The following is a 23,661-nucleotide window of genomic DNA, read 5'->3' as shown; positions in this document are numbered from 1 at the left end:
GGCAGGCAGAGCAGCCTGGCTGCTCCCAGCTCCGGCTGCTGCATTCGTCTCCCTCCCCAGCCGCTCCTCCCATCCACCTCCTGCATTTTTAATATTGCGAGTGCTGCTAATGGGCTGATGGAGTCAAGCTTTTTTTCCCACCGCTCAGGCTGCAGCTCAAGCCATCTGCTGCTCCAGCGGGAAAGAGAAGAGACCACCTGGGGTGGGAAAGGCCTCCCTGCAGCCCCTCTGCCATCCCCTGGCCCCAGCGCTGGTCAGTAGCAGATCTGAGGGTCTTTGCTTTGTGGTCCGGCATGCTAGCCCTCTGGCCGGCCAGGATTGCAGGAGTGCCAGGAGGTGGCTCTCAGTTTGATTCTGGGCTTATCTCCTTCCCCATCTGCTCTTCCACCCCAGATGGAATCACATGGTGACCAGCACCCACCAGCTCTCTACCCCACCGCTGCCCTGCCAGGAACTCCCCTCAGCGCCCCACTCGCTTCCCTCCTCATTTCACTCACTCAGCCAAGTTTTCAGGACTCCGCTTCGGCAGCTGAGAGCTTCCTCTCTGACCTGGTGTCCGATGGTAGCCTGTGTGCACTCCGGCGATCCCGGCAGAGCTGCGGGATTCTCAGGCAGCAGCTGCACTCACCAACTAGGTGTGGTCTAGAGACCAATCACAGTCTCCATGTGGTCCCTGAGCTCCCAGGGAGCTGTGCACATGCGTGATCCCAGGCCAGGCGGGGATGGTAACCCTGCCCACCCTCTCTGCCCGTCACCACCCTGCCCACAGCTCCCAGGTGCCTGCAAAGCTCCTGACTTAGATGGGCCAAGCCAGCGGCACACCAGGGAGTACTGCATGCCCCTTCTTGTCTGCTTTTCTGAACACTCCAACCCCTTTTCTAACTCTCACATGGAGAGCGATCCCATCCTATTCTCAGCGTCAAAGAACCACCGTACAAATGACATTCACTGAGACAGCCAACTAAGTAAAAGCATCTTAAAAAAACCTGCCCCTGTGAGCATGCCTGTGTGTGAGAACCGGGCACTGAGAGCCAAGAGCTGAGTGCTTGGTTCCCAGTCACAGAGCTGAGCAGGTTAGAGACTCATCGTACAGTCTCCTTCCCAAGGTGCCCACTTCCAAGTCCAATTTCTCCAGCGGAGAGGCTCCAAGAGCCAGTTCCAAATGCAGCAAATGCAGAGCGGCCCTGTCTCCTGGTGTTCAGAGTGAAAGAAAATAAACTTATTGCTGCTGCTGGTTATTTTGCTTTTTGTACTAGTTTGTAGTTACCGTTTCTTTGACCTTAAAAAAAAAAAAAAGCAGGCAGTGCACACTCCAACCCTTTTGTCAACATCATCAGCCAGAAGCAAATGGCTCTTTAATTTGATCAGGATCTCTTATTATCAAATCATTGCCCTGGCCGCAGCTCAGCTAAAAACCAGAGCAGACTATTACCAAGTGCTCAGGAAGTCAGCAAGCAGTAATTGCTCCCCGAGAGAATTGGCCATCTGAAGGGCTCGGGGCCCTGTGTAGTCTCAGGGAAGAAAGTATAACTAATTATACCTTCATCCCACACCAAAGTGACAGAAAAGAGAGGCCGTTAAACACCTGATTCCGGTCCTCGACAGCTCACACCCTTCCGATGATGTCTCGAGGCAGCTCTATGTTCTAGCCTCTAGTCAACACCCAATTTTGGGTATTTTATAGCAACGGAGTATGGAGAGTGGCTTCAGTGTTTGGACAGTTCAAGCCTTGGACTAAGGAGAAGGCACAGTCCTCTCGTGGCAAAGCCACATGCAAGTCCCAGCTTGGAGGGCAAAGCCCGCCCAGTACAATTAATTATAGCTGCGGTCCCACGTGGCAGAGTAACGCGGGCTTGATAGAGCGGAGGTGCATGTAATTGAGATTAGAACATTGTTAACAACTGGACCACACCCTTACTTCACCTCGTGGAATCTGGCTAAAAAGTAAAGACACGGCTTGCAGGCTGTCTCTCCGTCAAAGCAGCAGCATCCCACCGAGACCCAGCTTTCATTCTCTTGTCTGTCTTTTCTAAATCCTTCACCGCCCCGCCTCAGGTTCACCCTTGGCCGTGCCGGCTCGGCACACGGGTGAACTGAAACTAAGAAACACGACGTGGCTTGAAGTTCGTATGCATTCATTTAGAAATACGGGAATCTGAGGAGTTTTACATTACTGTTGTTTTCTTCAACTGTTTGACCAACAGGCATCCTGTTTTCTGTACATGCCATCATCAAACCCCATGGCAATGTAATATTAATACATCATGCCTGGGTCTAACCCATGGTCTGTTTATGATTCGTGGTCTGAGATGCCACGTTTCTGCACCTGCCATCTCGAGCACAACCCTGCAGACAGTTCACTCTGCTATTTCTTCTTGAATTCAGCTCTGCTGACTACAAACACTTCCTCCTGGTGACAGGCAGGTCTTGAACATGCGACTGAGAACAACGGACAAACAGGCACATCATGATCAATCGTAATTCATTTCCAGGGCGGGCAGAGCTAGAATGGACCGGGACTCACATGGAATCTTCCCTTCCCAGTTCTCTCCAAGAATTCAATGTGCTGTTTTTAATCCACCTTCCCCCCCCCCCCCCCGCTCCCCCTTTAAACATTTTTATTGATTTCAGAGGAGAGGGAGAGGGAGGTAGAAACATCGATGAGAATCATCAATTAATTGGCTGCCTCCTGCACTCCCCGCACTGGGGATTGAGCCCGTAACCCAGGCATCTGTCCCAACCAGGAATTGAACCGTGACCTCTGGTTCATAGGTCAATGCTCAACCACTGAACCACACCAGACAGACTAATCCTTTTAACCATTACATTCTTGCTCCACAGTTAACTATAGTACAAATACTTATTTCTCTGTTGGCAAAAACTCAGAAGTGTATAGTAAGACCCAGAACAGTGCCTATGTAGACTTCTTTGTCTATGCAGACTCCTGGTGTAGCAGAATTATCTGCCCACGGAGACTAAAGTCCAGACGTGATGTAAACAATCTTCCCGCTCCAGGACTAAGTGTACCGTTCACGTACCCTTTTCTCAGTAAGGCCACACTCCTTTGAGACAAAGACTGCTTTAAGTATTAAATGAACTGACTCAAAAGCGTATAATATATAATTATCCACCCCTTTCTATTTGCATACAAATGAAGCAATTGATGTTTTTAAGTCTTCTGCGGAATGCATTTGTAGGAGCTGAACTAACTATGCTCTGAGCGGGCAAGTCGAGAGCTACGAGTGAATGCAGACACATGAGACACAACCGAGTATCTGTTCACGGGACAAAGACCCCAGCCAAGGAGACTTGACTGGACTCGGATCCCAGGAGGCAAAAACGCTGAGGGACAAAGGTGCATTTCACTCTGAGGCAACCCGGGCTGACCACTGCTGGGGCTCGAAGGTATAAACTAATCTCCCTGGGATAACCAGGACCTGAGAAAGGATTTCTAACCTGGGAATCAATTTCTTAATGAAATTAAGACCATTTCCATGTACTGAATGCCAATTAAATTAAACCCAGGACAAGCAAATCTTTTAATTTGTTGTTGTTGTTAATCCTCACCCGACGATAGTTTTTCCATTGATTTTCAGAGTGGGAGGGAGGAAGGGAAGGAGAGAGGAAGAGAGGAAAAGAGAAGAAGAGAGACATATTGGTTATTTATCACATGAGCCCCAACCGAGGCTGGAGATCGAACCTGCAACCCAGGTATGTGCCCTTGACCGGGAATTGCACCCTCAATCCTTTGGTGCACAGACCGACACTCTAACCACTGAACAACACTGTCCTCTTTTATTGTCATTTTTACCTGCTTGGTCCTATCTGTGCGGCTGAGTAGATTATCCATCCCCACCTCCTTAATACACTCCTTCCACAGGCCTCTGATGAGGATACTGAGCGGAGACCACAAAACACTGGGATGTCTCTATCTGGGTTGTCTTCTTTCTTCAGAAAGTTAGGAACACGAAGAGCAGCGGGAGGGAGAAAACAGCGTCATTCAAGAGGCTGACCCCAAAGCCAGTTTTGTATTCCTGGGTTTGTTATGCCTCCGTGGGGCTGTACTTCCTTCCAGCAACTCCCTCAAGGGGCAGTTTGTTCTGCAGTTTGCTTGTTCCATCGGCTCTGCGCGCCCTACACAAGCTTTTCCATCAGAGACTCCATCCACGTGGCCCCGTTCATTAGTTTAGTGGTGGCAATGACATATTCTGTGCCTCCATCTTCCAACTGGGAGAGAAAGCGCAGGGCAGCGACTTCGGCAAAGGTAACGCCCCCGAGGAAAAATATCAGGGTGACTCGGTTTTCCCCCGGCTGACCTAAAATTGAAACGTTTCAGAATTAAGTTATATGTTACTGGAGCTTCTCTTCCCACCTCTTAAAAACTGCATATTGCCCAGCTGGTGTGGCTCAGTGGTTAAGCATCAGACCATGCGCCAAGAGGCTACCAGTTCCAGTCCCAGTCAGGGCACATGCCCTGGTTGGTTGTGGGCTCAATCCGAAGTAGGGGGCGTGCAGGAGGCAGCCAATCAATGTTGACGTCTCTCTCTAGTGTTTCCATCTCTCCCTCTCCCTTCCTCCCTCTCTAAAAAATAAAAACATTTAAAAAACAAAACTGCATCATTCATAAGAAAAAAAAAAAAGTCAAATGTGTCTTGGTCTGACAGTTCATTTGAAACTCAGACACACAATTTTGCTCTCAAATGTTTTTTCTAACTACTGAGATCCTCAACTCCGGAGCTGAAAGCTGCTACCCCCGAGGGAAAAATGGGTTCCCCTGCTTACAATATACATTAGCAACTAACAAAAGGGGTATATTGGACTCTGACTCCCAAGGACTTTACAAATGTATTCTACAAAGCAACTGCATAATACATGAAAACCACACTAAGGGCACATGACGATCTGTAGATCCCAGCTGCGGACTCACGTTTCTTTTGCAACCCCGTGGGCAATGGCTGCCTTTCTTCGAAGTGGGGCCCTGGGAGGATGCGCAGGACTTCCTCAATGCTCCGCCAGCCAGGCCGGGCGAGCAGCTGGGCCAGCCGCACACTGAGAGGGGCGTAGCCGCTGTACACGTAGGATATGTCCGTGGGATTCTGTGGCAAAAGTAAAGGGGGAAAAAGCCTGTGGGTATAGAGACTCAGAGCCACCTAACGGGCCTTTCGGATAACCCCGAATTATTTGGTTTGTCTTTGAAGGCAAAGCCACAAATCACCCCCCACATCTTCGCAGCCGGAAGCTCACTTCTGACTCACATTTTGAAAAACCATGCAGAGCATCTCTAGGGACCGGAGATGAAAATTGTTACTTCGTTTGGCAAGAAACTTTTTGGAGGGCAACTTGGCACTCTAGCTGGGTAACAATGTGCATAACCTTTGAACCCAGAAATTCTACTTTTAGGCGTTTATCCTTTTATGATGACGTTTCACCGCAGTTGGGTTCCTCCCAGATCCTCTCTGCCTGCCTCGGCTCTGAGCCTGAGGCAGACTGCAGGCTCTGCACCACCGCTCGCCAAGTCCCCTGTCTGGGCTGGGCCCATGGGAGGCACCCGATAAGCACGCAGAGTGGGCAGCAGTGAGGTCAGGGTTTTTCCACATCGGCTTCCTCTGTGACTCAGCTGGCGGCTGGCTGTGACCCTCCACCAGAGGCCTGTCACCCCCCGTCTTGTCAGACGGCCTCTCCAGTCAGCTCTCTGTCCACGACTGGCACAGGTCTCCGGAACAGCTCGCTCTCCTTGCCCTCAGGCCTCACCTGGTAAGCGCTGCCCACTGCACTGCCTCTCACTGCCCCCGCCCCATCTTTACGACACTCTCCTCTACCCAGTGTGAGAGCGCCCATTTCCTGCTGGGATTCTGACAGCTGTAACACACAAATGCATTCCTTTTTCACATTAGAACATGCTGTCGCATAGGCTGTTACCCGGTCGCTGACTAAGCTGGCGTGAGAAGGCACCTTACTTGTTCATTGACGTCATCCATCCAGAGGCGCAGGGTTTTCCGGATGGTCGGGTAGTTGTTCCTGCCCCCGATCTGTGGTTTCAGCAGGCCAGCCTTCTCCAGGTTGTGTAAGGTCAAAATGTGCTCGTAGCCATACGTCTGCAAGACAAGTCATTCGGCCTGGAGGTCAAATCAGGAAAGGGCTTTTGGGACTTTCACAAAGGAGCACCGCTGATAAATCTTGTTCTGCTGTCCGGGGCACGCCACTGAGGTCCAGGCCATGACGGACCGTGGCCCGGGGAAAGGACTGCCCTAAAACTGACGGTCCCTCACAATTAGTCCAGCTCGTTTGTTTCGGAGGGATTTAATGTATTCAGAGTCAAAATGTATGGGCCCAACTGAAATGAGCAGATTTTGGAAGTCTTTGTTTTTGTATGATTTTTAAATTGTTTCTCCCTTGGCAAATTAGTAATTTAAAAATAGACTGACCCAGCCTGGCTCACCGGGCTCAGTGCGCGAACCAGGAGGTCACGGTCTGATTCCCAGTCAGGGCTCACGCCTGGGCTACGAGCTTTATCCCCACTGTGAGGAGTGAACGAGGCAACCGATAAATGATTCTCTCATCACTGATGTTTCTCTCTCTCTCCCTTCCTCTCTGAAATCAATAAGATTATATTAAATACACACACACAGGCACGCACGCACACTGACCTGGAGAATTTCTCTTTTGTAATAATCCAGAACCTTTTGTTTGAGTCCACTATTGCACACCGACTGGAGGCAAACAAGTCTTAACACCTTGATCAGCGAATGCTTCTGGGCAATACAGTCCTCAATGTAACCATTGACCTGGAACAAAGTACAGACAGACCTCTACCATCACCTGGTGTGGGGACCTCAGACTTTGATACATACTATTATCTTTAAAAATCAAACAAAGGCCGAAACTGGTCTGGCTCAATGGATAGAGTGTTGGCTTGGGGACTGAAGGGTCCCAGGTTCGATTCCGGTCAAGGGCATGTACCTTGGTTGCAGGCACATCCCCAGTAGGGGATGTGCAAGAGGCAGCTGATCGATGACTCTCTCTCATTGATGTTTCTAACTCTGTATCTCTCTCCCTTCCTCTCTGTACAAAATCAATAAAATATATATATATTTTTAAAAATCAAACAAAGGAGCCGAAGCCGGTTTGGCTCAGTGGTAGAGCGTCAGTCCGCGGACTGAAAGGTCCCGGGTTTGATTCCGGTCAAGGGCATGTACATTGGTTGCGGGCATATCCCCAGTGGGGGGTGTGCAGGAGGCAGCTGGTCGATGTTTCTCTCTCATCGACGTTTCTAACTCTCTGTCTCTCTCTCTTCCTCTCTGTAAAAAATCAATAAAATATATTTCAAAAAAAAATCAAACAAAGGAGATGTGTGGGAGAATGTCCCCCTCCACTTCCCATCCCCTAAACCCCCTCCAGCCCCTGGCACCCCCCCAAATCTCCCCCCTTCCCTTCCCCCCGTCATCAGGAGCAGGAGGCCGGTGAGGACATGTTCAACAATCCAGATGCCCGTCAATGTCCTGAGAGGGATGGGTGGCCTAGTCTATCCCAGTGAAGTGGCAATTTATCAGCAACAGGAATGTTTTTAGAAGGTGGAAGTTTTCATAAAATGAACCATTTTAATTTACTAATAGAGGTGACTATGTAAGGAAATATATGGCCAATTCTCTCTGAAAGTAAGTATCTCAATTTGCCCAGTACAGCCCTTAAAGCTCCGATTTCGGGGCTGGATCTCACCTTCCCTGCATCACAGGAAGTGCTCTCCACAGAGTAGCATTAAATACCTGTTACTGATAAAAGCTGTATTTTCATTTTGCATTTGCTCTTTAAAATACTTAAGCGAGACATTGGAGTCAAAGCCATTGCTTTTCTAACTATGGCCTTTTGTTTGATACAGTATTTACTATTTGTTAGACAGTTTAATTGTTCACGAACCTTATCAGTGTCTATTCCAGACATAAACTCCTGCTCCACTGTCAACTTATCAAAGAAGTCTTCAGAAGCTAAAAAGTAATTAGGAGATTTGCAACTTAGAAATCAAAAAAATGTCCATTTATCTGAGTGATGTTTTTTTATGAATAGAGCATGATTAAGAAGCAAGATATGCAAAAGCAGGCAGGCCACAGGCTGAAACAGCCTCCTGGCGAAAACCTTCTAAAGGCATGGAAACCCTATGACCCGGCATTCCTAAGTTCCATCTAGATAGAGTGGCCCAGAGCCCCTTTGCTATCCTCAAAACTCGAAAATGCTGCCTCAGTTTCAGTGAAAGCTAGTTTCCCCAGAGTATTGCATCATCAGACTCAACCCAGTGCCACCTGATTTCTACCCAACACTGTGCTACAGCTAAGATTCAAAGTGTACTTCACAGTACAGGGCACTGACCGGTCTCCTAGGCAGCTTTTACAGCCTGGGTTTTAAAGAATAAGCTTGTCTTTGGTTTAATATACACCCCTGAACTCTTTCAAAACACTCACTGTATGCTATATGCCAATTCTGTGGAAAGTTTTCAAGGGAAAAACAGAAACAGAAACATCCCATTGTTCTAACCAAGTAATCCTTAACAACAGGCAAAAATTAACTGCCTCGTATTATGGTGGCAAACTTATGGAAAACTTTTGCTCCCTCTTATTGGTATCCCCAAAAGTTTACCATATGATATTATTTTAATAATCAAAGAAATGTGCCTCCACGAATGGCACGCTTTTAACTGTGAACATGCGCGTGCTTAATAACACAGAGTCACAGAGGTGCCGTGGCCACGGGGCAGACACGGGCAGGTCGGCGAGGCAGCCCGGGGAACCCAGCCCTGGGTACTCACTAGTGACGTCTTTGATGAGCTCCGCGATGGAGGTGTGGTTCGCCAGCGAGCCGCGGGCGGCCTGCATGTGGGGCAGCTGCGAGACGAACTGCTTGATCTCCCCCACAGTCTTAGCGTTGTGCCTCTCCTGGAGGGGCAGAACCGCGAGAAAGGAAGAGACTCGCCGTCGAGAGCTGTGCTTCGTTTTGCTTAGTTTAGTTTAGCGCGGCAAAAAGAAAGGGGTGAAAGTGAATCAGGCCAAACCCAGCTCCAACATCACATGGAAAACCAGAAAGGGTGCGCTCTCCGTGCCTGTTCACTGCGCTGGTGCTTCTGTCCCGAGCGAATGTCTGTGGTTGTCTCTGCCCAGCTGCCAGCTCATGCTGGGAACAGTATTTTGTGGGATCTGAGTGTGTGTGCGGGGACAGTATTGGGCAAACCACAGGCATTTTGCAGTAAAACACTAAAGGAAAGCACTATGTTAAGAGGGGAACATAAACAAGCAAGTTCCTTCTATGACAGGAAGGAAAGAGCCATCCTTCTTACTGAGCCTTAATTTTGAATAATGTCCTTCAACTAAGTGAACCTCGCTTAGTGATGAGAAAAATTTGTGTTTTTTTTTTTTTAAACTGAGTAGTCATTTAAACCAAAAGTAACTTCAGAAACATAAAAATCAAATAAATGGATGTAATTCCTAAGAAAGATGAAATCTGGAAATACATACTCAGCGGAAAGTTAGCTTTCAAAAGTTCCCCAAATTCATGTCTCTAACGCCCACGTACTCTGTGTACGTCACACTGATTCCCAAGGTTCAAAACCAACCAGACCCAGAATGCCGCAGGGACCAGGCAGGAGCCGCCGGAGCTGATAATGAAGCTGCCAATTTCAGAGCTCCCGCCGCTGGGGGTTCGCTCTCATTATCACCCATGTGTCTATGGGGCCTCTGCCACCAGCCTGTTGGCCAAGCTTGGGCGTTTTCACCCCAAACTGCAAGTTCTATTACAGAGGATCTTTTATTTATAGTACAGCTGGCTTCCTCTTAAGTGGGGTAGGAAATAATGACAAAGGAGGGAAAACAAGTGTTTATGGCAAAAACCTGAAAACACTGCCTGCCCCTCCCAAAAAGGGGAAAGTCACCAGAATACTTCCTCCGGGGGAGAAGTTGAAAGGGCGGTCCCGCCTGGGACACCAGCTCACCTCGAACGCAGCTGAGATCACCTTGGCTTTCTTGCTGAGCACGGAGCCCACGGCGTTGAAGTTCTTGTCGCGGATCTCGGCGTACAGCTCCTCCGCCGAGTTCAGCTGCAGCTTCTTGGCTTCCGTGGGAAGATCCTTACCGCCGTCGCCCTGCTTCTTGGGCGCGAATTTCTCTGGAGGCAACTTCACGTAACCTGGCAGCAGGGATGGGAACAAGCCTGTGTGCACCTCCTGGGAGAACCAGGCACAGAGCAGAATCGTCCCAAAAGGGACTGAAAATGGTGCACAGCACTGAGGCTCTGACTTTTCCATGATCAAAGTAGACTCAGATCGTAAGGAAATCAGTCAGAATTATTAAAGATTCTATCCAGCTTTAAATGCTGATAGAAACAAACAGCATGTGGGCCAAAAACAAACACATTGGTGACCTCTGACCTGAGATTCTGTCAAGCCTAAACTCTTGCAGGCCGTCCGTCTTCCCTCGTGTCCCCAACCACCTGTATGAGCCTTAGAGTGATGTTCCCCGCTACGTTCTCTGCATTAGCAAGCTGGTCGCCTGTCACTGCCTGCTTTGATGCTGCTGCCTGCCCCTCCCAGCACCACCCTCGACACTCTCCCCCTTTCCAAACCCACCCAGGCCCCCTCTCCCAGCTTCCCACACGCTGCAGTGCCGCCTGGATTAACCCCAGGCCTCTGCGCACCAGGCACACGCACGTTCGCTTGGACCCTGTTTACCTCTGGTGTCTAAAAGTCAAAAGCAGTATTTTTGTGTTTTCAATTATTCTCTGAGTTACATGCAAAGACAGCACCTTCAAAAAAAATGACTGTTATCTTGGCCAAACGTCCTATTAGTAAAAATAGTTGGCACTTTACTTACTGTTCTGAATGCCGTAAATTTCGTCGATGAGTCCTTCATACGTCAGCTGAGTGGCCAGGGGTGTTAATAAGTCCACATTTCGATCGAGCAGTAAGAGATTATCAAAAACAGGAAATACGGAATTCTGGCTTCCTGTGAACTCTCTCTTCATCCTGATCATCATGTTGGCCACTTGCTGGAAATAAAATATTGGATCAGGTGGGACCCTCCTGGGAATGAGCCGATTTTAAAATTTGGCTAAAAACAGAAAGACAATCAGAAAAGTAAAAAAAAGAAACACTGTGGAATGTGAGATAGATAAGAAATTAGAAGCTATAGAAAGCACTTGCTGCTGGCCGTAACTGGTCAACATGTAACCTTGTTTAATATGCTGCTGTTTAAAGTCTCTTTACGATATACTGTTGAGCCCAACCAGCATGTCTCAGTGGCTGAGCATTTACTATGAACCAAGAGGTCACGGTTCAGTTCCCAGCCAGGGCATATGCCAGGGTTGTGGGCTCGATCCCCAGTGTGGGGCCTGCAGGAGGCAAATGATTAATGATTCTCTCTCATCATGGATGTTTCTCTCTCTCCCTCTCCCTTCCTCTCTAAAATCAATTTAAAAAAATACATTTAAAAAAAAAAGATATATTGTTGATTCACTGACTGTGAGTCCAACAGCCCAATGGCACCCACACCTGAATGAAGCCAGCCTCACATGTTTTCTCAGGAGGCCTGTCACAGCCTTCCTGAGCTCAGGGACACTAAACACCCTTTCACTCCGCGAGAGAACCATTTTAACAGCAAACCACCAATAAGAAGCACAAAGATGCAGAAGATGTGGCATGAAGCAGTGTGTGGGCCCATTTAGGGGCAGAAAGGACACTTAACAGCAGGAGCTGAAACAAGAGGGCAGAGCAGCACTCTGTTCAACCTCAGCTGCCAACATGCTTGCTGGGCAGCTCAAATGGTTTGCTGTTTCGGGCATGTCCTCAAAACACTGAATATCACTTTGGGGGTTATGAGTAAGTTTTAGCAAGTAGGCGAGTCCCCAAATAAAAAGGCTTAGCGGGATTCGTTTATATTAGATAAATGGCTTCCTGCTCCCTTCCCTCTCCTTCCCCACCAGAAACACGGCGTTTCTCACCCGGGCGCACTCTCCTTTCCCAAAGATCTGCGGGATGGTCCCGTACAGAGCCTGCAGCGTCATCAGCCCCTTGGCTGCGTGGTAGAGGCAGGTCTGGTCACTCTCCAGGTAGCACTCCTGCGGGGAGAAATGGAAGGTCACTGTCAGGCCACGGTTGGGTACCCACCGTCTGGCACCGGGATTCCACTTTGCCGGGGAAGCAGGAGATGGGACCCAAGTCCCTTTTACAAAGCTGCTGTTTGGCACTCCAGGCCACAGGGCCAACAGCTCAGCTCTCAGGGTACAGCTGCGGAAGCAATTCTCTGGGGGCAGAACCTTCTGGAAGAAAAGGGGTCACCAGGCATGCCAACTCTTCGTTTATCAGCTCTTAAATAACTTACTGATTAATAAAGGCTTCACGGATTCTCCCATTCGCCATGGGGAATATAAGCTTTGGTAGGATATTTTGGGAGGGCCACATGCTAATACCCATAAATGTGTACATTCGCTGAACCCCAAAGCCCCAGAGGACCACACAACAGAATACTTTGCAGTTTTTACAAACACGAGGCAGGTTTTCACATGTACAGACAACAAATGACGGTTGAACGTCGTGAGAGAGGAAAAGGAATGGTCGAACCATCTTTAAAGTATGATATAATTCTCAGAAAACATATTTTACTTTATAAAACATACAAAGTGCATTTTGTAAAATATACTTATTTTTTAATATTTGTTTGCTGAGAAGTGAGAAAGGGAAGCGATGCGTTCTGACACTGGAAGGAAGCGCCCAGGTTTTGGACTCGAGGTGCCTTCACCTGATCCCCGCTGTCACTGCCCAGCTGGTCCCTAACCAACTAGACAACCTCTCTGGGCCTCGATGTATTCTTGGTAGAATGGAGCACATTCCCCATAGCACAAGGACTAAATGAGAAAAATGCTTCTAAAGACAGCTTTATATTTAGCACCTAAAATGTGCTTAGTTAATGCCGGGACCGGTTTGGCTAAATGGATAGAGGGTCGGCTTGGGGACTGAAGGGTCCCGGGTTCGATTCCGGTCAAGGGCATGTGCCTTGGTTGCGGGCATATGCCCAGTGGGGGGTGTGCAAGAGGCAGCTGATCGATGACTCTCTCTCATCGATGTTTCTAACTCTATCTCTCTCCCTTCCTCTCTGGACAAAATCAATAAAAATATATTTTTAAAATGTGCTTAGTTAAGGTTAACTTTTGTTATAAATTTGGATTTTTTACAACCATCATTTAATGGTTGGCTGCACTACTACCAAGGTACCTCTAGTCTCCAAAGCCAGGAGGGAGGGGACAGGGATGACGAGGGGTTAAGGAAGAGACAGTGGAAGGTTCTTCCAAGTCTCGTGCATCTCACCATTTCACTGAATATGACAGGCCAAAGTCAAGAATGTGTACAGCCCTAGCTGGTTTGGCTCAATAGAGCATCAGCCTGCAGACTGAAGGGTCCTGGGTTCGATTCTAGCCAAGGGCACATGCCTGGGTTGTGGGCTTGGTCCCTGGTGGGGGAGGGGAGGGCGTTCAGGAGACAGCTGGTCAATGATTCTCTCATCATCGACATTTCTATTTCTCTCTCCCTTCCTCTCTGAAATCAACAAAAATATATATTAAAAAAAAAGAATGTGAGAAGATGGACTTTTTGTAAAAATTATTAAAAAGTCCCAAGTAGAGCAGAGCTAAGGTGAAAATTCAAGAAAAAAACATCAGGGCTGAAACCGGTTTGGCTCAGCAGCAGACCGTCGGTCTGCGGACTGAAAGGTCCCGGGTTCGATTCCGGTCAAGGGCATGTACGTTGGTTGCCAGCACATCCCCGGTGCGGGGTGTGCAGGAGGCGGCTGGTCAATGTTTCTCTCTCATCGATGTTTCTGGCTCTCTATCTCTCTCCCTACCTCTCTGTAAAAAATCAATAAAATATATTTTAAAAATAATAAAAATAATTCTACGTTTTAAAAAAGATATGAGTTAACAACAGGTATTGAACTTTTTGCTCTAATATTACTGGCAGTGGGGAGATTGTTTGTATTGACATCCCAACTCTATTCTGCATGTGCAAAATTCCCCGTGGCATTTCAATCCAGGAGCATGTTTTGGGAGAGCCAAATGCTAACACCCATTAACATTTAAATGCACATTTTTGACCTTGCAAAGTTATTTTTTAAGTTAGTTTTTACACAGTAGATATTACGTACACTAATTTTTACTTAAGATCACAATAGTCTGAGCAGTGTTACTGAGCATTAAACTGGGAAGAACTGGAATCCCCACATTTTGTACAATAGAATGATGGAGATGATCATCACATCCTGCAAGCAATGAAAGCTCTAGAGTGCCTCCTTATGCTGAGAAATGCTCGCAGTTTAACAGTTACATAAATAGCCCAGCCAGTGTGGCTCAGTGGTTAAGCATTAACTCATGAACCAAGAGATCACCAGTTTGATTCCCCATCAGGGAACATGCCTGGCTTGTGGGCTCACTTCCCAATAGGGGGCATCCAGGAGGTAGCTGATGTATAATGTTTCTCTCTCATCAATGTTTCTATCTCTCTATTCCCTTCCCTTCCTCTCTCTCTAAGAATCAATAAAAGCATATATATATATTTTAATATATTTTATTGATTTTTTACAGAGAGGAAGAAAGGAAGAAAGAGAGAAAGAGAAAAAGAGAGAGAGAGAGAAAGAGAGAGAGAGAGAAGAGAGAGAGAAAGTTGGAGAGAATTGATCAGCTGCCTCTTGCACACTCTCTACTGGGGATGTGCTCGCAACCAAGGTACATGCCCTTGACTGGAATCAAACCAGGAACCTTTCAGTCCGAAGGCCGATGCTCTATCCACTGAGCCAAACTGGTTTTGGCTAAAAGCATATTTTTAAAAATCACATAAATAAGTAAAATGCAACTCCATCAGAAATCAGGGTTGAATTTAATATTAGGTAGAACTCTTGCTTGTTTTCTAAACTGAATCTTTAAGTGAACACACAAAGCCCAGGGCTCACCGTTCTCAGCAGTAAATAATTCTGCCCTGCTTTGCAAATCCCGGATTACATAAACAGGAGCTCGCGCCTCTGGACAGGTTTTGTCATGCCAGGACACGTTTCCTAGCTGCTGCCAATTCACACTAATTACACGTGTGAATTAATTATGATGGTACCGTTATAGATACGTGACAAAGCAAACACAGCAAATTCCACAGTTAATTCCAGAATCTAGGTGATGGGTATGTTTGAAATTTGGGGGGGCTGGGGGGGAGTCCAGTTCTGGCCGGTGTGGCTCAGTTAGTTGAGCATCATCAGATGCACTGTAAGGTTGCGGGTTGGATTTGCGGTCAGGGCATGTACCCAGGTTGTGGGTTCAATCCCAGGTCAGGGCGTGTACAGGAGGCAATCCATTGATGTCTCTCTCTCACATCGATGTTTCTTTCTCTCTCTTTTTCTTCCTCTCCCTTCCTCTCTCTCTAAAATTAATAAAAACATTTTTTAAAAATGTAACTACTTTATCATTGGAAATGTCTACCTAGTAAAAAGTTATTATAATTAAAGTTAAAAGCCAAGCCACAGACTGGGAGAAGATACTAGCAGCTTTTATAATCCACAATGATAATTACCCAAAATATATAAAGAATTTTTCAAAAGAAAAAAATGGGCAAAGAAAAATGAACACACAATTTGCTAAAAAGAAAAATCTTTTTAAAAAAAAACATTTTATTGATTTTTTACAGAGAGGAAGGGAGAGGGATAGAAAGCTAGAAACATCGACCAGCTGCCTCTTGCAAGCCTCCTACTGGGGATGTGCCCGCAACCAATGTGCATGCCCTTGACCGGAATTGAACCAGGGACCTTTCAGTCCACAGGCCGATGCTCTATCCACTGAGACAAACTGGTTTTGGCTAAAAAGAAAAATCTTAAACATTAATATCCCTATGGAAAAGCTCAGCTTCCAGTAACAAGGAAATGCAAGTTAAAACAATAGCCTGGACACTGTCATACTTATAAGTTTGGCAAGAGTTTAAGTCTGACACTAAGAAAGAAAATACCAGACTTACTTTGAAGGCTCCCTCTGACTCCATGGATAAGAGATCCCCGTCAAAGGGAATGAGATCCAGGCTATACTCCTCCCTGTGAATGAAGGAGCCCAACACACCCAGGTCCTTCAGGCGCTGTTCACACAGTAAGCTACGACGTGGCACAAACAAAATGTGGAAATCTCTTGCTGGGCCACGTCTGTCTTCACTGCAAGAGAAGTAACGTTTGTTAGTATCTGAGCTCTTTAAGGTCACAAACTATTTTATTCATATTATTCTCAGAGCCTGGTCCTACGCCTGGTACACAGCAGGCACTAAATAAATGTTGGCTAGATAAATATACCAATATTTGACTTTCAGACCCATATTGTTACAGTTGCTCTCTTTTTTTTTTCCCCCCTCCCCGAAAGGAAGGCAACATTGATTAATTGCCACAACTTTGTAATGCATTTGCTAGCATCCTCTTAAACTAATTATAGGGCACTAAAGCTTTCAGGTTTATTGAAACAGGATATATGTGTCTTCCTGAAAACAAATGGCTCTTTAAACCAAACCAATGCAGATACGGAGTCTTACATTAAAAGGAAAGATCATTCTTGACTCCCCTCTGCACTCTCCTTCACAGTGAACTTCCCAAAATAGCCCATTTGCTTTTAAGGTTTTAGGGGCCACACCAATCAATTGTACAGAGTGCAGACTGTGCTGGGACAACTTCCTCTATATAGCGAGGCTGTATTAAATTTTAATCAGCTCTTACTTATTCTGCTTATGAGATTCAAGTACACTATATTCAGTATACTGAAAAAAAACCGTTAGAGGTTTTTCTTTTTTCTTTTTAATTAGAGTCCCTTATACTAATGCAGGCCCACACATTTAGCTGTCCTATAAAAGAATGGGGTTATGCGATGACACCCCACCCCCAAAACTGTTTGGACAACTTTACAAGTGCCCCCTCCCCCCTTATCCTTTCATGCCTGCCCCAGTTTTCAAAAGAGCACCCTCCAATGCACTAGCAAGAGAGTGGGGTTGCAATGAGGAGCTCAGTACATTAAGACCACCTGGAGGACCCACCTTTTTTGAATCAAACACAAGCTATGAGAAATACCTGAGCACATTTTCAGCAATTATATCCATCAATTCTAGCCTGGGTCTGACAAAAAAAATAATATTCTTGACATCAGCTGCCGGCAAACGACTTGCTTTAAGGGTGAACATTTTTTCCACTTCATGTTCCTAGGGAAACATACACAAAAGGTTAACAAAAAAAAAAAACAAAACCTGTCTTTACCTGTCATATCCAGACTCAGACATCCTATCCTCCTAGCCAAATGCTCTTAGTACTTAATTACCCAAATTTAGATTCCCCAAAGCCAGATGTATAAAGCACCAAGTTTCAGGACGAAGTCACTGTTATTGTATCTGAATTCAAATGACTCTCGCATGATTACCTATCAAAGACACCAGGTAATGGTCATGTAATACAATGTTAGTAATTTCCCTAGAATTAGAATCAGTGTAGCATCACAGGCCAAAGGATCAAAATGTTAGCCAAGTATTAGTATCTGTGTTTACAAAGACCAAACAGCTTTATAGGCCAGTTGTTCGGGAGAAAATGTAAAATTCCATTATTACTGTGAAAAGGCATAATTAACAATCCCTCAACAAAACCAGAACAGCTCATTTACCTTCAGTAGTGAATACTGTGCAATCAGGCCAAATGGTCCTGTGAGGTACTCATCCCAAACTATTGCCTACAAGAGGGGAGAAACATTCTCTTATTATAGTTACTATCAGAAATGTCAACAGTATCAACAGAAAATAGCAGTCATACATAGTAGGACTCTTGGCTTCAAACTTTGAATTAAAAATTTTTTTTAAGTATTTTTATTGATTTGAGAGAGGAAGGGAGATGAAGAGACAGAAACATCAATGATAACAATCACTGATGGGCTGCCTCCTGCACACCCCCCACTGGGAATCTAGCCCACAACCCAGTCATATGTCCTTGACTGGAATCAAACCCACCCGGGACCAAATGTGGGACCCTTCCATCCACAGGCCAATGCTCTATCCACTGAACCAAACCAGGTAGGGCTCTGAATTAAAAATTGTAATAGACTCTGACCACATTCATAACCTGCAGGCCTAAAGAAAAACAGCAAGGGCAAGGGATGGTAGTGGTGGTCACAGGAAAATTAAGACTTCATCACTACCCTCAACAGAAAGGAACTGTAGTGTGTTGTGTTCCTGTGTCATGGTATTACTGGATAAAACCATATGAAAACTGCCAATGGCAATAGTATTTTACATATAAATATCATAATCCAATTACATAAAAATTAAAACCTCTGGCCCTAACCGGCTTGGCTCAGTGGATAGAGCGTCGGCCTGCAGACTGAAAGGCCCCAGGTTCGATCCCAGTCAAGGGCATGTACCTTGGTTTCAGGCACATCCCCAGTAGGGGGCGTGCAGGAGGGAGCTGATCAATGTTTCTCTTTCGTCGATAATTCAAACTCTATCCCTCTCCCTTCCTCTCTGTAAAAAAGCAATAGAATACATAAAAAAAAAAAAAATTAAAACCTCTGATGCAGGTATTACAAATCTTATTTTGACAGAAGACACCAGTTTAAAAGGCTCAGAAAATTTAAGTAACATGTTCAAGGCCACATAGTGACTTTACATCCTATATAATAAAGAGCTAATATGGTAATTAGACCGGATGGTGGAGTGACCTTCCCCAACGAGGGGGTAGGGGCCAGGCCAACCGAGGGTCGTCAAGCCCCTTGTGGGAATAATAAAAGGGAGTCAGAACTCCAACTTGGGACTTGACCCCACAGGTCATTGCTCTGGGCCCCTGGAGCATTTCTACTGCTAACCTCCAGGATCATTTCTTTTCCTTTTAATTGACACTCTTATTGAGATAATGGTAGGTAACTTTCGGTTGTAAGAAGTTCTCCAGAGGTATCCCTTCTATACTTGACCCAGTTTCCCAATGGTAACATGTTGCAAAAACTATAATCCAATATTACATCCAGGGTATTGACAGTGATCCAATCTGTGACCTTCTTCAGATTTGAGCATCATTTCTGGAGCTTGAACTGGGGATCTAGGGCTTGGCCTGTTTTCTCCTCTCAGTGGCTGCTAGCACTCACTCTACTTCTTGGCTTTCTCTTCTTTCTAAGACGGATTCCTGAGTTTCCGCAGTTCTCCTTTTCTGGTCAGTTTCACTGCCAGTTACTTAGGGGGAGGGACGAGCTGACAGATTCTAGGGGGAGAGGTCCTAGTATCACTTAAAAGTCCGTGATCTACAGTTTCGGATTCCATTGCGAACTGGGTGCTAGCAGGATATGCCTAACAGAAAGGTCCAGGGAAAACCTCAGTTAACAACTTCTCTCCTCCGCACGAGCAGCAGGTGACACGGTGTTGGTGCTTCAGAGACTTTCCAAATTGGGATTTGCTTCGACACCTATGATCCTTGTAATGCAAGGCGTCATCACCCCACCCGCCCCGGCGTCTGCAGAGCACCGGGCATAAGCTGGTCCACAGGCACTGAGACAACACGGTGGCTGCCTCTGCTACCACACAACACCGCGACGCCACGCGGAGTCCGGGCCGTCCGCCCTGGGGCCCACCGCCTGCTCGCCTCCGGGGAAGCTCCAGCTACCTCAGCCGATGGGAGCCGGGGCGGCGGACCGTATGAGAGCCAGGCCGGACGGGGCTGCAGGGCGCCGTGACCAGCGCCCGCCCCTCACCTTGCTTCCCGCGCACTTGTCCAGGAATTCGCGCAGCTCCCGACGCACCGCCTCGCGCAGCACGTTCAGGTTCACTCGCCCATAGGACAGGTGCGCCGCCATCTTGACCCACCACCCCCCTTTCTCGCCTCATCCAAACGCGCCCCCTCAGCCTCCCCAGAGGTCCATAGGCGGAGTCACGTGGCGGCGTGTCCACGTGATCACGCTGGCGTTTGCACGCAAACCAGGAAACCCGAACTGGCCTGGCCGGCGCCTGCGGCTCCTCCAGGCCCTAGCGCCGCCCGGCTTCTCCCACCAACACCGTCTCCGTGTGGAAGCCGCCCGGCCCTGACAGTTGAGTTTTAAAGGCGGAGACTGGATCCTGTTCGTTCCGTTGAAGTTTTAGAAATCGCCACTTTCATCGTAGCAGCGAGTGTACTCGCTGTAAAATGGTAATTTGAAGCTAAACGTGAATGAGAATATTTTCAATTAGAGCGATTAAAAGGTCCTTCTCTTTGCTCTTTTGGTTTGTGGGCCAAAATTTAGGAAAATGGCCGGTGTCCGAAGGAACCTGAGGGACTTGTCTGTTTGGCTCTTCTTAGACTTTTCTTAGGAAAGACTATCCGATGTGGAATCCAGGTCCCAGCACTTACTTCATCAGTAAAATTCGCATATTACCTTATCAGTTGTGGAAATCACGGGTGCACCTCATTCATACAAAAGCCTATCAAGGCCCTGGCCAGTGTGCTCAGTGGTTCACCTCAGCCCTGCGCACCCAAGGATCAGCTGTTCAATGTCTGGTCAAGGGCACATGCCCAGGTAGCAGGTTCAGTCACCGTTGGGGTGCATATGGGATGTATGGGATCAATGTTTCTTCCTCAGATGTTTTTCTCTCAAATCAATAAAAACATTTTAAAAAAGAATATACCAAATTCTTAAAGCTGTATATCAGCAAGACTGCAGTAGAAATTGATATTTGGATCTATTGTGCTTGCTCATTTGAAGAAAAACTATTATGATAAAAGAAACTTAAAATATCAGTACCACCCGGCAAAAAGAATAATCGTTTATTAAAGTAGATATAGAGCATTGGCCCGTGGACTAAAGAGTCCTTGGTTCAATTCCCATCAAGGGCACATGCCAGGTTGTGGGCTCAATCACCAGTAGAGGGCATACAGGAGACAGCCAGTCAATGATTCTCATTCATCATTGAAGTTTCTCCCTCTTACCCTTTGAGACAGCCTGGACGGATCTGGAGAGCATCATGCTAAATGAAATAAGTCATTCAGAGAGAGATAAGAATCACATGATCTCATTCATATGTGGACTCTAACTTACAAAATAAACTGATGAACACAGTGGATCCAGACATGGAAGCATGGAACAGAGTGCAGAACTTCAGAGGGAAGGCGAGGGGGAGAGCAAGGAGGGAGAGGGAGGATGAGTGAGTGGGAGGTAATAAATTAAGGACTTTATATACATGGCCCATGGACACAGGGGAGATGAGGGTGGAGGTGGGGTGAACTGGAGGAGGTCAATGGAGGAGGAAGGGGGACATATGTAATACTTTCAACAAATAAAGAATTATTTTTGAAAAATGGTATTTAACTAAAAAAAATAAAGTAGGTACAGAACATTTTTTGCTCAAATTTTAATACTGCTTTACATATTGTTTGTGAAACAATTCCCATTATGTTTATAACCAGAAATTCAATTGATTACAGATTTTTCACTTGTCAAACACAGTTAATAATCTTGAGGGGAAAATACATCAAAGGCATATATACAATTATAGAAGTTCTTATACATGTAGCATGGAGATACATTTATTACTTTTTACATCTTCTAAAAGACATTCAGTTCAAATCAAGATAAATAGTTTAATAAAACTGGTTGATAAACTTCTGGTGGCTGAGGTCCTTCATTTAATTTTTTGTGATAAGAAAATCCAAAATTATTAATATTGAACTTCTCATCATACATTCATCTAAAAAGACAGTAAATACAACTTGTAAAGATTGTGGGTTGGTTAATAAAGTGTTGTATAGCAGCTTATTATCTAATTAATTGACTGCTGGGGATATCTGCTAGAGAAGGAAAAATATTGTATTTATTTATATCTGATAAACAAAATGAAAACAAAAATAAAAAATAGCTCCAAAGCTGTGTGATGCTATTTCTGGCCTAACCCATTATATTCTGATAAACATTCTAAGTTTTGTTCTTTTTTATAAAGGTAAAAATCTGAAAAGAAGGACATAATTGTGTATTCTTTTTCCCAAAATAAAGATTTTTTAAAAATATATACATATTATAGCTGAAATTATGCAAAACCAACAAACAAAACGCCACAGTAGAATAAGTGGGTGCAGCATATCAATGATCAAATGTCCCACAGCAGTTTGGGGGCTCCCCCCCTTACCTGTTTCATGATTTATCATCACACCTAAGTGTTACCAAGCCTGAAGCAGAGGCACTACTGACATCAGGTAGTGCAAAGGTCTCAGGTATTTCTTTGACTAAAAATAAAATGCTCTATATGAGTAGATGAAAATGCAAAATGGCACATTTTTTTTCAACTCATTCCAGTGTCAAAGCTTAACCAAAACATCTCACTATACAAAAACGCAGCCTGGGAAGATTTTAGTGCAAATATGAGAATGGCATAATTTAAAGTTACTTAAATAAGGTACTGGAGGGGTGGGGATTGTTCTTGGAGGTTTCCCTCAGGACAATACATGTAACAGCCTCTGGTGCAACGTCCTGCTGAAGCTTAAAAATCAAGACGACAAAAATAAGAGGTGAAAACTCACCTCCTAAGCATTTATTATTCTAATGTATACGGGGAAACTAAAAGGGCGATTTGTTGGAAGATCAAAATATTTCCTTAGGTTTGTTGGTGGGGGTCAAAAATATCGTGAGCTGTCCGGAAGTCTGCGCACACAATGCTGGTGTGTCCGCGAGGGCACAGGCCCGGAGGTGAGGCTTCGTCAGAAGGTCTCGTCGTCGTTGCAGTTGGTGGCCCAGTGCCCGAACATCTCACAGATCTCACAGTACGGGCGCTCCTCGCTCCGGCTGCCGTGGTGCGTGGAGTGCGGTGGGTCCTCGGACATTTGCGCCTGGGTGGGACAGTCCTCTGTGTCATGGAGATCGAAGCAGTCACATATGTCACAGAAGAGGCGAGGTTTCTTCTTGGACTGTTTCTCCTGGTCGTCACTGCAAAGGTTCGTGGGCATGATTAGAAACTCATATTCACCAATGCCACCCCGATAGACTTAATAATGAGAAACATCCATCAGCTGCCTCCTGTACACCTCCTGTCAGGGATGTGCCTGCAACCAAGGTACATGCCCTTGACTGGAATCAAACCCAGAACCTTTCAGTCCGCAGGCTGATGCTTATCCATTGAGCCAAACAGGTTAGGGCTCAGTGTGTCCTTTAGCGTCACTGTTTACTTATTAACTTTTTGTTTGTAAGATCTGTCCAGTGAAGTCAGCAGGGTGTTAAAGTCCCCTACTCTGATTGTATTGTTATTGGTCTCTCCTTAAAGACCTCTAGAAGTTTTTAAAAATATATTTTAGATGTTCCTATTATATATTGGGTGCATATGTATGTGTTTACTAGGTTTATATTTTCTTGTTGGATCAATTCCTTTAGTATTATGTAGTAACCTTTGTTGTCTCTTGTGATGGTCTTCATTTAAGTCTATTTTGTCAGCTTTTTTTCTTTTCCATTTGCATGGAAAAAATTTTTCCACCCCTTCCCTCTCATCCTGTGTGTGTATCTTTTGCTCTGAAGTGAGCCTCTTGTAGACAGCATAAAGTTGGGTCATATTTTTGTTTCCATTCAGCTGCCCTATTCCTTTTGATTGGAGCATTTAATCCATTTATATTTAATATTATTATTGATACGGACTTATTCATTGCCATTTTA

At 45.8% G+C, this 23,661-nt stretch overlaps 2 protein-coding genes across 16 annotated transcripts in view; both read right to left on the bottom strand.

The window, feature by feature from the left end:
• Positions 1–3,510: 3,510 nt before the first annotated feature.
• Positions 3,511–19,932, bottom strand: VPS33A (VPS33A core subunit of CORVET and HOPS complexes). Of its 2 annotated transcripts, XM_036449030.2 has the most exons (14): positions 19,750–19,932; positions 17,683–17,748; positions 17,103–17,230; positions 16,019–16,205; positions 11,977–12,093; positions 10,851–11,025; positions 9,974–10,167; positions 8,798–8,924; positions 7,915–7,982; positions 6,648–6,785; positions 5,958–6,095; positions 5,256–5,288; positions 4,928–5,096; positions 3,511–4,316 (listed from the first exon to the last, which is right to left on the bottom strand). In XM_036449030.2, exons 1-14 carry the CDS (start codon positions 19,849–19,851, stop codon positions 4,135–4,137), a joined length of 1,824 nt encoding a protein of 607 aa, XP_036304923.1. In that variant the 5' UTR covers positions 19,852–19,932; the 3' UTR covers positions 3,511–4,134. The 2 variants fall into 2 exon arrangements, with proteins under 2 accessions (XP_036304923.1, XP_036304924.1); XM_036449031.2 differs by lacking the exon at positions 5,256–5,288 and having other exon boundaries at positions 19,750–19,914.
• Positions 19,933–21,568: 1,636 nt separating this feature from the next.
• CLIP1 (CAP-Gly domain containing linker protein 1) overlaps positions 21,569–23,661 on the bottom strand; it is an 84,963-nt gene continuing 82,870 nt past the window's right edge. For all 14 annotated transcript variants that reach the window (XM_045585556.1, XM_036449014.2, XM_036449016.2 and 11 more), the window contains one exon: positions 21,569–22,944. In XM_045585556.1, coding sequence (XP_045441512.1) covers positions 22,719–22,944 — 226 coding nt within the window. In that variant the 3' untranslated portion in view covers positions 21,569–22,718. The remainder of the gene's footprint in view (positions 22,945–23,661) is intronic.

Source organism: Pipistrellus kuhlii, unplaced genomic scaffold, assembly GCF_014108245.1.
Source record: "Pipistrellus kuhlii isolate mPipKuh1 unplaced genomic scaffold, mPipKuh1.p scaffold_m20_p_20, whole genome shotgun sequence".
Lineage (NCBI taxonomy): Eukaryota > Metazoa > Chordata > Mammalia > Chiroptera > Vespertilionidae > Pipistrellus > Pipistrellus kuhlii.
Note: the sequence above shows the minus strand (reverse complement) of the source record. Positions and strands in the feature narration are given on the sequence as shown.

Bases quoted from the DNA above. Each gene is read 5' to 3' on its own strand.
- VPS33A (XM_036449030.2), bottom strand. From the start codon at position 19,851: ATGGCGGCGCACCTGTCCTATGGGCGAGTGAACCTGAACGTGCTGCGC. The intron at 10,168-10,850 runs GTAAGTAAAGTG...CCCTGCTGCCAG, and splicing joins AATTTACGGCATTCAGAACA to GTTACGTGAAGTTGCCTCCA. The intron at 6,786-7,914 runs GTTCGTGAACAA...ACTTTGTTCCAG, and splicing joins CTGGAATAGACACTGATAAG to GTCAATGGTTACATTGAGGA.